The sequence below is a fragment of the Sphaerodactylus townsendi genome, linkage group LG15 (assembly GCF_021028975.2).
Source record: "Sphaerodactylus townsendi isolate TG3544 linkage group LG15, MPM_Stown_v2.3, whole genome shotgun sequence".
Taxonomy (NCBI): Eukaryota; Metazoa; Chordata; class Lepidosauria; order Squamata; family Sphaerodactylidae; genus Sphaerodactylus; species Sphaerodactylus townsendi.
In genome coordinates this window covers 34,936,179-34,950,835 of record NC_059439.1, presented here as the reverse complement: position 1 = coordinate 34,950,835, position 14,657 = coordinate 34,936,179, and the positions used below count along the sequence as shown (strand labels likewise).

General features: G+C 50.2%; 2 protein-coding genes across 2 annotated transcripts in view; both read right to left on the bottom strand.

The window, feature by feature from the left end:
* Positions 1 to 329: 329 nt before the first annotated feature.
* Positions 330 to 8,267, bottom strand: SLC25A35 (solute carrier family 25 member 35). Its single transcript, XM_048518405.1, has 6 exons — positions 8,230 to 8,267; positions 6,943 to 7,329; positions 4,939 to 5,004; positions 3,698 to 3,850; positions 2,400 to 2,534; positions 330 to 1,592 (listed from the first exon to the last, which is right to left on the bottom strand). The coding sequence occupies exons 2-6, from the start codon at positions 7,315 to 7,317 to the stop codon at positions 1,413 to 1,415; spliced, it is 909 nt and encodes a 302-aa protein (XP_048374362.1). The 5' UTR covers positions 7,318 to 7,329; positions 8,230 to 8,267; the 3' UTR covers positions 330 to 1,412.
* Positions 8,268 to 10,219: 1,952 nt separating this feature from the next.
* Positions 10,220 to 14,657, bottom strand: part of LOC125444663 (vigilin-like) — a 47,951-nt gene continuing 43,513 nt past the window's right edge. Inside the window, 4 exon segments of the mRNA XM_048517216.1 lie at positions 10,220 to 11,756; positions 12,026 to 12,157; positions 14,017 to 14,133; positions 14,248 to 14,427. Of these exon segments, the coding sequence (XP_048373173.1) occupies positions 11,664 to 11,756; positions 12,026 to 12,157; positions 14,017 to 14,133; positions 14,248 to 14,427 (522 nt within the window). The 3' untranslated portion in view covers positions 10,220 to 11,663.

The following is a 14,657-nucleotide window of genomic DNA, read 5'->3' as shown; positions in this document are numbered from 1 at the left end:
TCAGCCCCTGAGACCCGAAAATTCACAGGCCAGTACCAAAATGATGCAATGCACTAGGAGCAGCCAATCTGGTAAGTGGAAAGATAATTGGGGTTGAAGGAAAGAGAGGGGAATAGAAGTCGCTGGCCAAGGCTACGGTGCCTTTTCATCCCTTCAGATCCCACCCCTCGTGTTGTACAGAGATTAAGAGCAGTGGATAGGGTGGACCCAGATTTCTTTCCCCACTCCTCTGGGTGAAGCCTGCTTGGTGACCTTGTGCCAGTCACAGTCCTCTCAGCCCCACATACCTCACAATGTGTCTATTATGGGGAGAGGAAGGGAAAGGAGTTTGTAAGCGGCTTTGGGACTCCATACAGGGGAGAAAGGTGGCATATAAATCCAAACAAAGGAAGGGATGATCCTAGGCCCACGCAAGCCCCAGTCAGGTCAGGCAGGAGTGGGTTCTTGGGACCCCTCTAAGTGTGGGTCCAAGGTTACCGTCCCTGTTGCCCATAGCCAAAGACTGTCTCTGCCTGTAAGTTTTAATAACACGCCCTGAAATATCTTTACCTTGCCCTTCTCTCTTTTCTGATTTCTTAAAAACTAAATCATCTTGCCTGAAGAAGAGCTCTCCGCAGTTTGGAAATGTATCTGCTACTTTGTGATTTCCTAGTCCCAACAACAAAAGACTAGCATTTTGAGTTCAATTATAGTATAATTAATTACTGTTATTTGCTCCTAACGCAGGTGAGTACAGTATTAATACTCTAGCACTACCTAGGGGTGGGACTCTTGTAGTGCAACGATGCTCCCACAGGTGTTCAACTGAGGCCTACCAGAGTGGAGCTTTTGACCGCAAACAGGATAACTCTGCCACTGTCGAAGTGCTCTATGAGCAGAGAGGCCATACCAGGACGAAGCCTCCAAATCCAATCTAGTGGTCCCTAAGGAATTCAACTAGCCCCCTCCTGCTGTCTACCTGGAGTTATAGAAACAGGCAATTGTCCACAGATGGCTTAATGCTGCTTGAACACGTATAAATTGACGAGGCCTGGCGTAGCAGAAGAGGACTCCTAAATAGATTGAAAGCAGAGTGTGGGGAGAGCCGTCATTGCGAGAGTCACGCCGTAAAGCCTCTTCTGTCAATAAATTACAGCTGCAGGTCTATTTTGGGGTCAGCACGGGTTGCAGAAGACCCTCTGGAGTAGCAAAGCAAGAGAAGAGAGGTGATGGAATAATTAGCTGCCAGGTTATGAGACAAGGTGTGAGGAACTGACAATCTTTCCTGCACAATGGAAGACATTACGGGCAGCTCTGTTGCCATCCCAGGCATGGACGTAGCCCAGCCGATTTGAGCCCCTCCACAGCTCTCTCGCTCCAAGAGGAGCCGCGGAAACCATGTTGGCATCTGGCACTTCCAGCCACCATCTGCGTCACCGTTGGTCCGTCCAGCTGGCGTAAGCGTTGCGCAGCTGGTCCCAGAAGAGCAAGCTGAGGATGGTGTGGGGCCCGATCCGGAAGTAGGAGGCCCCCAGTCCCTTGTAGATCCCGAGGAAGCCCTCTTTGCGGATTATTTTAGCAAGGCAGTCGAGAAGGCCTTTGTACATCAAACCCTGTGGCAGAGAGAGAGGGAGAGATGAAGTCATTTTAAAACTCAACTTTCTTCTCATGAACACACCATTTGAGTCTCCTTACAGGAGAGAAAGGGGGGATATAAATCCAAACTCTTCTTCTTCTTTCTCCCATCCCACGGTTTTAACCCACGACCCCCAACCTTTCAAACCTGTGGCCACTTCTGGAATATTGACAAGCAGTGGCACGTTTCACCACAATATGTATTGCTGTGGGTGGGACAATTCCAAGTTAAGCATCCTCCTCTGTCGGGGGCAGCCATTTTGAAATGGACATTCCCTCCAGGGGTCTCCGGAAAACTTTCCGCCATTTTGGCAGTGGAAAGCAGAGGTGGGATCCAGCAGGTTCTCACAGGTTCCCGAGAGTAGGTTACTAATTATTTGTGTGTGCCGAGAGGGGGCTACTAATTGGTGATTTTGCCATGTGATTTTTGCCTTAGTGACGCCCCTCCTCTCAGCAGTAGCGCGCAGAACTTGAAGCAGTCTAGCAGGAGGTGCACCAGCGTGCGTGGCAGCCTGCACCTGTGTGCATTCGTTTCCCGCCCAAGGACCAGCGCAGCAGCTGCGTCCTTGCCATAGTCCCGCCCAGGAATGCCCGGCCCCGCCCCCGTCGTGCCCCGCCCAGTCCCATTGGCGCTACGCCACAGTTTGAATCCCACCACCATGGGAACCTGTTACTACATTTTTTGGATCCCACCACTGGTGGAAAGCATTACTGACTCTTCATATCTCCATCCTTGCTGTGTTTATGCTACACAGACACTGCCCTGCCCCTCCCTCTCTGCTCACCTGACCCTCGGGCCCCACAGGTTGGTTGTAGAGACGAGTGCTAGCCACGTCAAAGGGCGTCATGGCAATAGCAACGGTGAAACTGCTGGTCATCCCGGCACTCAGGGCCACCAGCCAGCTGTCGTCAGGAAAGATCTGGTCGTACAGGAAAGAGGTAACAGTTAATGGGAGCAAAGGAAGGAGTCCGGTTTCTAGCCCTCCTGAATTAAAAAAAGGGAACAGCGCTGGATAAAATCTCAAAGAACGGCTCGAGGATATCCCCGTTGGCTTCGTTTGTATGAGGTTTACGGGCTGCAACTTTTTTGGTATAAAATCTGGGCTACTTTGGGACAGTATGATTCTATCCTTATACACAATTGCCTAAAGGATGGAATGTACGACGACAAACTCCCAGCCAATTGGTGTGCAGGACTCACAACATTCCATCTTGTCCCCGCCCACCTTCCCCCAACCCAAGGGCCTCCCCCGCCCCAAACAAAACTCCTGGAGGGGAAAAAGAGAAGGGAGATCCCTTCCCTCTTCTTGAGCCTATTTTATTTTTATTTAAAATGGGCTTTAGTACTAATTTTATTATATTTATAGTATGAAGCACATGGCCCTGGCCCTAAGAAACTTAATCACAGTTCTGGCACAGCTACAAATTACTTTTGGTTTTCCTTTCTCCTCTCTTCTGACATAGCAGGGAAGCCTGTAGTGGCCAGAGGGCTTTTCGCACAACTTTAAAAATGGCAATTAACAAACATCTATAGAATTACAACAAAATGTTAGTTCCTCTAAATTCCCATATTTCATTTTTTTAAAAAGTCACCATCTAGTCCTGTTTGTTACACTGATATATAAGAACATAAGAACAAGCCAGCTGGATCAGACCAGAGTCCATCTAGTCCAGCTCTCTGCTACTCGCAGTGGCCCACCAGGTGCCTTTGGGAGCTCACATGTAGGATGTGAAAGCAATGGCCTTCTGCTGCTGCTGCTCCTGAGCACCTGGTCTGTTAAGGCCTTTGCAATCTGAGATCAAAGAGGATCAAGATTGGTAGCCATAGATTGACTTCTCCTCCATAAATCTATCCATGCCCCTTTTAAAGCTATCCAGGTTAGTGGTCATCACCAAATATAACCTTTCACCTGATGTCTCCACAATGAAAAAGGCTATATGATTACTTTTTCCCCCTAAAATGACAGCTGAGAATTCAAAAGATTAACATACCCGCACCCAATGACTCAGAATTGAGATGTGATAGCGAAGATACATCCTTCCCCCCCAAAAAAAGTGCATCTGCAAATATTCATTGCTTTACCTTAAGTTTTCCAATGAACTCCTTGGACGTGGAGAAAGTAGCCAACTGCGTGGCAGATCCCACCATGACACGGGGAATGGCTGAGATCGCCCCGCGCCACAGTCCTGCCATGCCATGCTCTCTGTAGATCTTCACCAAAGCTTGGGACATCCCCTAGGTTTCAATGAAAGACAAAGGAAAGTTAATAGCATTGCTGTTCATTACTGGCACTCAACAATGTCTTGATTTCTACACTGCTCAGTGATTTCAAGTGGGTCGATCCGTATCTCCTTAATCACGCTCAAGCCACCCACTTGAGAACTAGCGTGACGTAGTAGATAGATTGGCCAACTAGGACCTGAGTTTGAACGGCCTACTTCTATCATAGAAGCTTACTGGGTGACCCAGGGTCCAGCTCAATTCTCATCCTGGCCTGCCTCACAGGGTGATTGTTGGTAAGAAGAAGAAGAGTTTGGATTTATATCCCCCCCTTTCTCTCCTGTAAGGAGACTCAAAGGGGCGTATAATCTCCTTGCCCTTCCCCCATCACAACAAACTCCCTGTGAGGTGCGTGGGGCTGAGAGAGCTCAGAAGAACTGTGACTAGCCCAAGGTCACCCAGCTGGCTTGTGTTGGAGTGCACAAGCTAATCCGGTTCACCAAATAAGCCTCTACAACTCCAGTGGCAGAGTGGGGAATCAAACCCGGTTCCTCCACATTAGAATGCACCTGCTCTTAACCACTATGCCACTGCTGCTCCTGGAAAGAGAACAATGTTCTAAAAGCCACTTTGGGGACCCAACTGGGGAGAAAAGCAGGATATAGATAAATAAATGCGGACACTAATTCATGCCCAAGATCCACACAAAGCAGACGGGGGATTTATTTCACAATCAGGGCCTTTTTGAAGGAGGCTCCCCAAGGCATGTATGGAACCTTGTCTTGCCGTTTTCTTGCGACTGCTTGGTGGGGGAATGACGGGGATACCAAGAGCACCCCCTTCCCTCCTTCTTTTCCAATTCCTCCCCCTCCCCCTATGAATACTTCACGGAAGAACTTGCTGGCTGCTTCTTGGGAGGACCCCCTAGAGAGGCCCTGGAGTCTGAGCAACTGTGGGAGTTGTCAGGATAATACTGGTTGCCAGCATAGAGTTTTCCTGGGAGAAACAACCCCTTGGTACAAGCATGCAGCTGCGTGGGTTACCCATTCTTAAAGGGCTAGTGTGCCTTGGTAAGCATGGAGAACAAAGTGAGGCTGACGTACCTCGTGCTGGTATTGATGCCCGACGGCGATCTCAGAAGCTGACTGCGCCTGGATGTGGGTCTTTACCTTGGAGGAGGAGGAGGAAGAAGAAGAGTTTGGATTTACATCTCCCCTTGCTCTCCTGTAAGGAGACTCAAAGGGGTTTACAATCTCCTTCCATCCCCCCAACAACAAACACCCTGTGAGGTAGGTGGGGCTGAGAGCGCTCCGAAGAACTGTGACTAGCCCAAGATCACCCAGCTGGCCTGTGCTGGAGTGCACAAGCTAATTTAGTTCCCCAGATAAGCCTCCACAGCTCAAGTGGCAGAGCAGGGAATCAAACCCGGTTCTCCGGATTAGAGCGCACCTGCTCTTAACCACTACGCCACGCTGGCTCTCTGTTTGTAGCAATTGACATGACAGCAGTGGAAAGTGCTAGCAAGTGATCATGGCAACTGTGTAGGGTTTTCAAGGTAACAGATGAACAGTAGCAGTTTGCCATTACCTGCCTCTGAATAGCAACCATGGATTTTTTTTGAGGCCTTCTCTCCAGATACTAACCAGGGCCCACTTGAGATCTGAACAGATTGGGCTAGCCTGGACCTTCCAGGCCAGCCCTACAATGGAAGTTGTGTTTCCTAAAAAGAATCTTCCATCAGCCAGCAATGGAGCAAGCATGCAGGAATGGATGGACCACAAGGACATGTTACCTAAATAGTCAGGAGCAAAACATGCAACCCTTTGCCACAGATCATGATGCAAGCATTTTAATGACTTGCTTCTCAGTGTTGGTTGGAGCAAGAAAGGGCGGGTTACCGCTTGGTGATGGCTGCATGTGATACATTCCTTATCTATAAAAAAATCTAACAACAATGGACCCACCCCCTTGCAATTAGAATGATGCAAAAGATCACACAGGTTGCACAATAAACAGAAGCCGTCGAGCATGGGCAGGGGTCTACTTGAAAGACCGAAGAAGCTGCATTTGGCTAGAAGGTGTCAATCGTTTTTAAAGAACCAGGTTAGTAATTTTTCACTGTTGACCCAGGGCTGACCCCATCGCTAGGCAAGGGAAAGAGGCACTCCAGGGCAACTTCAGCTCTCGAGCCTTTTTAAAGGAATAGAAAGTTCACTAATTTGCAAACAGGAAGCTGTTTCTGCAACACAGGGTTGGGGTTTTCAAGAGGGTTTACTGTAAGGCCAACCTTCAGCAAGAGGAAATAAAGAGATTCCGCCCCAAATGAAACTGGGCTCCCATCCAAGTATGTTTGGTAGAAAAGGGAGCCTTTAGCTTAGAGTGCAATGCTAATAAAATCGAGGTTGTGGTTTTGACCTGGATGCCCCAAACTAGCCTGGCCTCGTCTGTGTCGGCCCTGGTTGGTACTTGAATAGCAGACCACCGAGAAATTGCAGTGTTCCTACACAATGGCAGGCAATGGCCAACGATGTCTGAAACTTCTCTTGCCTCGAAAACCCCGCAGGGTTGTAAATCAGCCACAACTTGACAGCACTTTCCACCAAAGGATAGAGGGACCTCCAACGTGTGCTTGACAAAACCCAGAAACAACACAACCAGGGAAAGACCTTTACTATGCCATTCATTCCCTCTTTCTCCTGAATTGTCATATTCCAAAATATCTAGATTTGGGTCCAGTAGAAGCACTTTGTACATTAACAAGAGCCGGATATATGATTGCTAGTGTTAAAGGTTCCTTCCTCAGCTTCAACCCCAAAACTTATCGATTGCTAAGGTGCTACTGGATTCAAATTTAGTTGTTCTACTGTAGACCAACTCGGCTACCATCTGAAGTGCCAAACCACACACATTTGAAGTGCAAGAAAGTTGGATTTTTAAGAGCTGCATATTTTGGATGTGGGGAGAAAGACTGATACGTTTAAGCAAAACTTCTCCCCCAAAATAAAACCCAGGGCAGAAATCAGGATTTCTGAGACCACTAATTCCACCTCTCCCAGGGGAATAAGCAAAGCTCCTCCATATCCCAGTCGCCCATTTTTAAGACCTACCAGGTAGAACGGACTGCTTGTGATGGCACCCGTCACCCCGGCCAGCGCCCCTGCCACAGTGCTGCGCAGAAGGCTGAGGTGCCCGTCGGGGGCGCGAGTGTAGCCGGCCGACTCGGCGATGGCGTAGGAGCCCAGGCGGATGCCGTTCATGCTGAACTGGTACACCAAGGCGGGCAGCAGGCCCCGCTGGAGCGCTGCCAGACCGTCCACCCGTCCGATGGTGTAGAAGGCATGGAAGACGTTGCGGTAGTGGCGGGTGTAGGTGCCGGGAGCCTGGAGTTCTCCTTGGAGCTGCATCCGAGTCTTCACTACCTCCAGCGGGTTGGTGAACATGCAGGCCCCGCACGCCGCGACCCCGCTGAGAAGGAAGTCCATTGTCGTGGGGTGCTTTTGGAAGAGAAAGTGAACTAGGGGTGGTGAGAAAGTGATGGACGATCCTCTCGGAAAGTTGGCCAGAAGCCACCAGGAGCAGGTTTGGAAGGACAACAGAGACCTTGTTGAGAGATGTTCCAAGGGAGATCTTCCTTGAGGGTGTTCCGGTGGAAATTAAGGGCTTGGAGACAGGGACAAATATGGGATCTCACGGGGTCTGAGATGACCCCAATGAACGGCAGCTTTGGGAAACAGGGAAGAGCCAAAGAAAGAAGAAACAGCAGCTGGGGGGAGGCAAGTTTTGGGAAGTGATTCTCCTGTGCAGAAGTAAGACACGAGGAACCCAAGGGCTTAAACGCACAGGGAAAGGCACCGGTCAGGAAAACGAGGGTGCTGAGATCATGTCTTCCAGGACTGGTAAAGGGGCGACAAGGAGCAAGAAGAGAGCCAATCTTTAAAGAAGGAGAAATCCCAAAGAGGGGCTGTGGCAACCAGTGGGAAGCCAGAGGTTTGCAGGTGCCAGATCCCTCTGTGGTTATGTGTGTGTGTGTGTGTGTGTGTGTGTGTGTGTGTGTGTGTGTGTGTGAGAGAGAGAGAGAGAGACAGAGAGAGAGACAGAGAGAGACAGAGAGAGCACGAGAGAAAGAAATGAAAGAAGCTGTAATGAGAAAACGGAACCAATAAAATCCGGTGTCAGTTTCCGGGTAGGAGGAGGAGCTGCTGGTCGGAGATCCCAAATGGGGATCTCCAGCGGAGGGAGGAGTCCTCTCCAGGGGAAACTGAGGCAGGGGGGAAACCCTGGCTGCGGAGATGTGGGGGGGCAGGACGAGAAGCCACAGCCAATCTGGAGGGGGGGGCGGGGAACCCGGGGCTGGAAAGAATCGGACCCAAGAGAAAACACCCCCAAGAGCTCACGTGTCCGCCGCGCAAAAAGAAGCTCTTGCTCCCTCTGAGCCGGCCCAGCTGCAGCCGGACAAGTTACCTGCACCAGCCCTAGCCCCGCCCCCGAGCCGGCACCGCCAGCCAATGGCTAGCCGCTTCTCCCGGCGTCGCTTCCCTGCTCCGCCAATAGGGAAAGAGATGCCTGACGGGCCTCCTTTGCGCGCGGGTAGAACGCACCTGCGCGCCGGGGTGGGCGGAGCTTGGAAGTGGGACTCTGGTCTTGGGAGAGGTCGTGTAAACGCAAGCGAGAGGAGTTCCGAGGACTCTCCAAATGGGAGAGGGAGGGGGGGATTATTTCCATTTATTTATAGCCCTCCTTCCTTTTGGCTCCAGGTGGCTGAAGTCCCCTGGAAGCCATGGGGTCCAACTGACCGTTGGAAAAATTAGTATTTTGCTTTCTATATAATATTTTTATTGATTTTTTATCTATATATAAACGCAAGCCAGAATAGAAAATTATTAAAAAAAATGGATCTTAATGTGCGATAAAATACAGAGGCGATGCAAACTTGAGGATGTTCCATTTTATCTAACGTTCGACTAGTTATTTAGTGAACACCCGCTAGCACACATCAAATAAACTTACTTATTGCCTTGACTACTAAGATAGAACAGCTACATTTGAGTCAAGAAGCGAGTCTCAGAAAGATTTTCTAGGTGTTATCTGGGTGTACCTCATATCTGATAAAAGTGACCTTTGATTCTCAGAAGCTTACTCTTATGATGCTACTAGACTCAAATCTAGCTGTTAAAAACATGCTAAATGTGGACAGTGTATCATTTTGACTGAAAACGTCGCAGATCGTCCATTCTTCCGTAAAATGCACGTTGTTGAGCATTCCTCTTATTTGAACCCACCTTTTTATTGTGCCCTTCCTGGCACCCATTCTCAAACTATTTCTGGGCTCAAACCAACCTACAATTTCATTTATGACACCCTGGTGGTATAAGCTAAAGCCCCTAAGTCTCTCTCACGTTACCCAACAATTAGAAGGGAAGTGGGAAGAGCCAATGCCGATGGATTTACAAGCCTCTGATGTTTTCCCTGAACCTCACGACGTGATGTTAATACCCCTATCATAATCAACCAGGCTTCTGACTGGTAGCAGCACGGTGGGATTTCAGATTAAGATGAAAGGGCCTTTCTTAAGGAAGATGGCATCGGATTTCCAAAAAGGGATTTAACGCTCAGCCTCTCTGCAGAAGAGCTGCTGAGCTGGGTACAGCTGCCCTCTCTCCTTTGTGATAGTTCCACGGGTCAAGACTGTTCTCATGCACACCTGTGGGAAGAAACATCAGCCTTGGGGCTGAGAGAGCTCCGAAGAACTGAGACTAGCCCAAAAGCACCCAGCTGGCATGTGTTGGAGTGCACAAGTTAATCTGGTTCCCCAGATAAGCCTCCACAGCTCAAGTGGCAGAGCGGGGAATCAAACTCAGTTCCCCAGATTAGAGTGCACCTGCTCTTAACCATGACAGTGGAACATTTACCCCTCATGCAGAAGTTCAATTTCCTGGGACCTCCAGTTGAAAGAACCAAACTAGGAGATGTGAAAGACCTCAGACCTCAGCCTGAGATACTGATGGCCACTGCCAGTCTAAGCAAACCACACTGACCAAGTTGGACTGCTGGTTCAATACCCCGTTTCCCTGAATATAAGACATCCCCTAAAAATAAGACATAGTAGAGGTTTTGCTGAAGTGCGAAATATAAGGCATCCCCCGAAAGTAAGACATAGCAAAGTTTTTGTTTGGAAGCATGCCCAACGAACAGAACACAGGAAAAATAAGACATCCCCTGAAAATAAGACATAGCGTATCTTTGGGAGCAAAAATTAATATAAGACACTGTCTTATATTCGGGGAAACACAGTAGAGCGTGAGGAAGCTTCGAGTGCGTCTGAACACGGGCAGGCTGCCTCCGCTCTCCCACGACGCCGACAGACACGCGGATTCAAGGCAAGGCTGTTTTTCACTCCATTTTATTTGGAATTAGAAAAGTCCACAGTCATCGTGTGACCTACAGAGTTTGCATATTTCCTTACTCCAACTTTATTTTTTAATTATTATTATTATCGTGGTTTTTTTTTAAATTCTCTCCTTTTGTCTTTAAGGCCAAGAGTGTCCTTCACTTGTTTTGTACATTTCCTGCCCCCCCCCGCCCCCCATCCCCATCCCCACCCCTGCCATCACTATTTTTTCGCCTCGTCATGCAGACACGGCAAAGCCGGGTAGGATGTTTTGGGGGGAGGGGGGATCAGATCAGAGAACAGGTGGAGCCACGGTGCTCGCTTCCACCACCCCCCATCACACACATGCGCGCACGCACACACACACACATATATACACGCACACACAAAAAAATCCAGAAGTCACAGTTTGTTTAAATCTGGAATCGAATGCAGGGACAAGGAAACCGGGGGGGGGGGGGGGGTTTGAGAGAATGACTGTTTTGTTCAACGTTGCATATTTTTCCTAATGTTTCGAAGCAAGTGCAACTTGAGGAAGACACAAGGGGACAGACAGCCAAAAAGAGGGGGAAATAAAAAATGGAAAAATAAAAAGAGCACAACGGACTCTACAAAAGAATTGGGGGGTGGGGGTGGGGGTGGAAGGCAGGAGGGAAACTCCCCAAGTGCCGATATTCAAAAGCGCTCCCTTGTTTGGGTTATTCCAGCCACGGGGAACCACAGATCCTGTCTGTAGATACCATCATGTGGTTCCCTCCTTGCTTTCCCCTCCACCCTCCTGTAGATCCAAGTAACACTTAAAAAAAGAAAAAAATCTAGTGGAATTGTCTGCAGAGAGACCAGGAGGAATTTTGCACGTTTGGACAGTCTGGCCAGCCCCCTTCTTCTGAGCTGGCCAGGAGGAATTCTAAGCTTGCTCTCAGCTCTTGATCTTCGGTGTGTGAGCCCTGAAACGCTTAATTCCTCCATGGAGGAGTTTTGAACATGCACCAGAATATCCCACACACAGAAAGACAGAGAAGGCGTTGAGGAGGAAAGGGTTCTGCCTACTCCTTTTTTTTGGAAGGGGGGAGAGGTCAAGAGAAAGCTGGGATATATTAATGCCCTGAATTTGGCATGGACAGGGGGGAAAGACAGGGAGGAGTTTGCCGTACGAGGCTTATTTTCCATTTGTGTGCTTACAACCTAGCCTGCTTTGGCTCAGTGGGGGGCGGAGGTGGGGGGGAGGAGGAGGGGAGAGAGAAGGGGAGGGAGGCTATGGCTTTTGATCAATCAATGGATTGCACAGTCACAGAGAAAAAAAAATGAGGAGGGCGGGAGTCAGCCGCATCCTGACAGCAGGACGAGTGCCAACGGTGGCGCAAGGAAGCCGCCGGAGTGCCTGAGGGTGACAGGAGCCAAGTCTGGCTGGGTAGCGCCACGTTCCCCTCCCCACCCAGCTCAAAGCTTCTTGGGGCCCCAGACAGACGTCTGCTTGGGGACGACACCCGAGCCGAAGACCGGAAACTCTTCGGCGCTGCTCACGTCGGGAGCCTGAAACCGTGCAAGGAGGAGGAGAAGAAAGGTCAGCTCGAGAGAATATCAAACAGGTTTCTCAATGCCTCACAAACCCGAAATCAAGAGCTACATAGCGGATCCTTGCTGTAAAGCCAGGAAAGGCGCTAGTCCTCATGGTTCTGGGTGGAAAGTTTACAGAGCAGAACCTGGATATCTTAGCCCCTCCCCCCAGGTGTGTTGTGTCTTACTATTGGTTAACTGAATTAGAGTTTGATGTGGGAGGAGCCAGAAGTGTTAAGGCAGACCTTATTCCCAGATGCGTTCCAGGGGGCATCTCGCACTACGAATCCCTTGGCCGGGCCCTGGGGCTCCTCTTCTAAGCGGGAGGGGGGCTTCATGTACGCAGCCATGGTTTCTGTCTCCACCACATCCATCATCTGCAATGACACACAAGCCTTTTAATACTGGAAGAAGCTATTAGAGCCATGAGAGAAATCATATTCCAAGGAGCAGAAGTGGCGTAGGAGGTTAAGAGCTCGTGTATCTAATCTGGAGGAACTGGGTTTGATTCCCAGCTCTGCCGCCTGAGCTGTGGAGGCTTATCTGGAGAATTCAGATTAGCCTGTACACTCCCACACACGCCAGCTGGGTGACCTTGGGCTAGTCACAGCTTCTCGGAGCTCTCTCAGCCCCACCCACCTCACAGGGTGTTTGTTGTGAGGGGGGAAGGGCAAGGAGATTGTAAGCCCCTTTGAGTCTCCTGCAGGAGAGAAAGGGGGGATATAAATCCAAACTCTTCTCTTCTTCTTCTTATAGGAACGAAGCTTCAGCACGAACCACGCATGCAGACTCCATGCTCCAGAGGGAGAGGGATAAGAGTTTGGATTTAAAGCCCCGCCTTTCTCTCCTGTAAAGAGTCTCAAAGCGGTTTACAAACTCCTTCCTTTCCTCTCCCCACGGCAGACACCTTGTGAGGTCAGTGGGGCTGAGAGAGTTCTGAGAGAACTGTGACTAGCCCCCAGGTCACCCAGCAGGCTTCTTGTGTAGGAGCGGGGAAACAAATCCAGTTCGCCAGATAAGAGTCCGCCTCTCACGTGGAGGAGCGGGGAATCGAACCCGGTCCTCCAGATTCGAGTCCACCGCTCTTCACCACTACGCCACGCTGGTGTACACCTCTGAAGCACAAAATGTAAAATATATAAAAACAAAACTAAGCGGTTAAGTCACCCAATTAAACTAATCCATCATAAAACTACGCTAAAACTGGAACTAGCACTAATGGCATCTTAATAGCACCCTTTAACAATGCGGATCCCTGAAAGCTACAGCCAACTGAGGGAAAACAATTTGCAAAAGGGACTGAGAGAAGCAGATGCCTGTTTCCTATCCTCGTTTTACCCTTAAAACTACCCTGTGAAGGAGGAGGCTGGGAAAGAGCACTGTCCAGATGGGCCAAACCGCGCCCAGGGCGGACTCTGTGTTTTCCGCCCCTCCCCTCCATGGGCCCCGCTCCTGCCCCCCCCCCCTAAGTTCTTAGTTTCAGGCTGAAAAGCGGCCTGTTCAGTTCAGGCTGAAAAAAAGCCCGGGTGGGAACTACACTACCCAGGAGCCCTTGGGGGCTTGCAGGGAATCCTGGGTAGTGTAGTTCCCACAAGGGCCCATTTCTGCCTGAATAGAACAGGCCGCTTTTCAGCCTGAAACTAAACCTGAAACTAAGGTAAGTGGGGGAACCGCGAAGGGGGGGGGGTCGCAGGGGGCGATTTCCTGCGCCCGGTGCGAGGCGCACCCCCCCATCCCCTTGCAGCTTCGCCTATGCTCTCCAATCCTAGTCTGATGCTCTAACTCAGCCATTCTCAACCAGGGTACCGTGGTACCCTGGGGTGCCGTGAGCATGTCCTAGGGGTTCCGCGGCAACACTACCGCCCCCCCTCATTTTTGTGGTGTCTCCCACTGGCGCCAGCAAGGACATGGAGCTGGCCCATGGGGCAGGGCCTGCCACAATGTCAGCAGCCACCCCCCCGCCCCACCCAGTGCTTCTCTTCACCCTGGGAGGGGAAGGTGGGGGTGTGGAAAGCAGGGGCAATGGGAGGGGAAGGTGGAGGGTGGTGGCAGGGGTACCGTGAGATATGAAGAGTGAGGTCAAGGGTACCCTGACCTCGAAAAGGTTGGGAAACACTGCTCTAACTGTTCACAGCACCACCTCCCAGAGAGCGGAACCACAGGCCCTAACCCCGTTACTGCGAGCAACTGTTCAGACAGGAGTGTCTCTTGCACTCTACCCCCCCTTTCCTCTTACATATTCCTCTTCCAAATTGAGCAGGTGGTCAATCGCATCGTCTACGTTCTCAGGCAGCCCCGTTACGGTGACTCTGTCGGGATCACTGGAGCCCGGTTGAGGGAAGCGGATGTCTACCTGTTTGGAAAAGGGCACAGTCGTACACGTGGAAGGGTTAATCTAGAATAACGGAACAGCTCGGGGGTAGGATCCCTCCACACCCCTTTCACAGAGGGGTCTGCCTGCCCTTACCCGGAACTCTTCCATGAGCTTGCGGATTGCCTTGCCCCGCCCTCCAATGATGCGGGCGTGGACCCTGTGATCCAACCGGACGTCTTCGCTGACCATCTCCTCGAGGTCCGCCACGATTTTCAAGATGGCGTCGCGGGCCGCCTCGGCATTCTTCTCGTAGCCGGTGATCGTGATGAGATCCTGTTGGAACCGATGTTAGAAAGACGGCAAGTCGAAAGATACCTTACCAGACAGCCTGGTTTTTAAGAAACGCCTCAGTCTTTCCAAACTCTTCCAAACTCAAACTCCAAACTCTTGAGGGAAATCAAGATGGGGGTCAAAATCCTGGCTGCTCTGTATTTGTTGGAGTGGGCTGATGCATATGTTTTTGTATTATTATTATTATTATTATTATTATTATTATTATTATT

Excerpts from the sequence above, each read along its gene's own strand:
- SLC25A35 (XM_048518405.1), bottom strand. The coding sequence starts at position 7,317 with ATGGACTTCCTTCTCAGCGGGGTCGCGGCGTGCGGGGCCTGCATGTTC. Across the intron at positions 3,851-4,938 it reads GGCATCAATACCAGCACGAG|GGGATGTCCCAAGCTTTGGT; the intron begins GTACGTCAGCCT and ends ATTGAAACCTAG. Across the intron at positions 2,535-3,697 it reads AGTTCATTGGAAAACTTAAG|ATCTTTCCTGACGACAGCTG; the intron begins GTAAAGCAATGA and ends CTGTACGACCAG.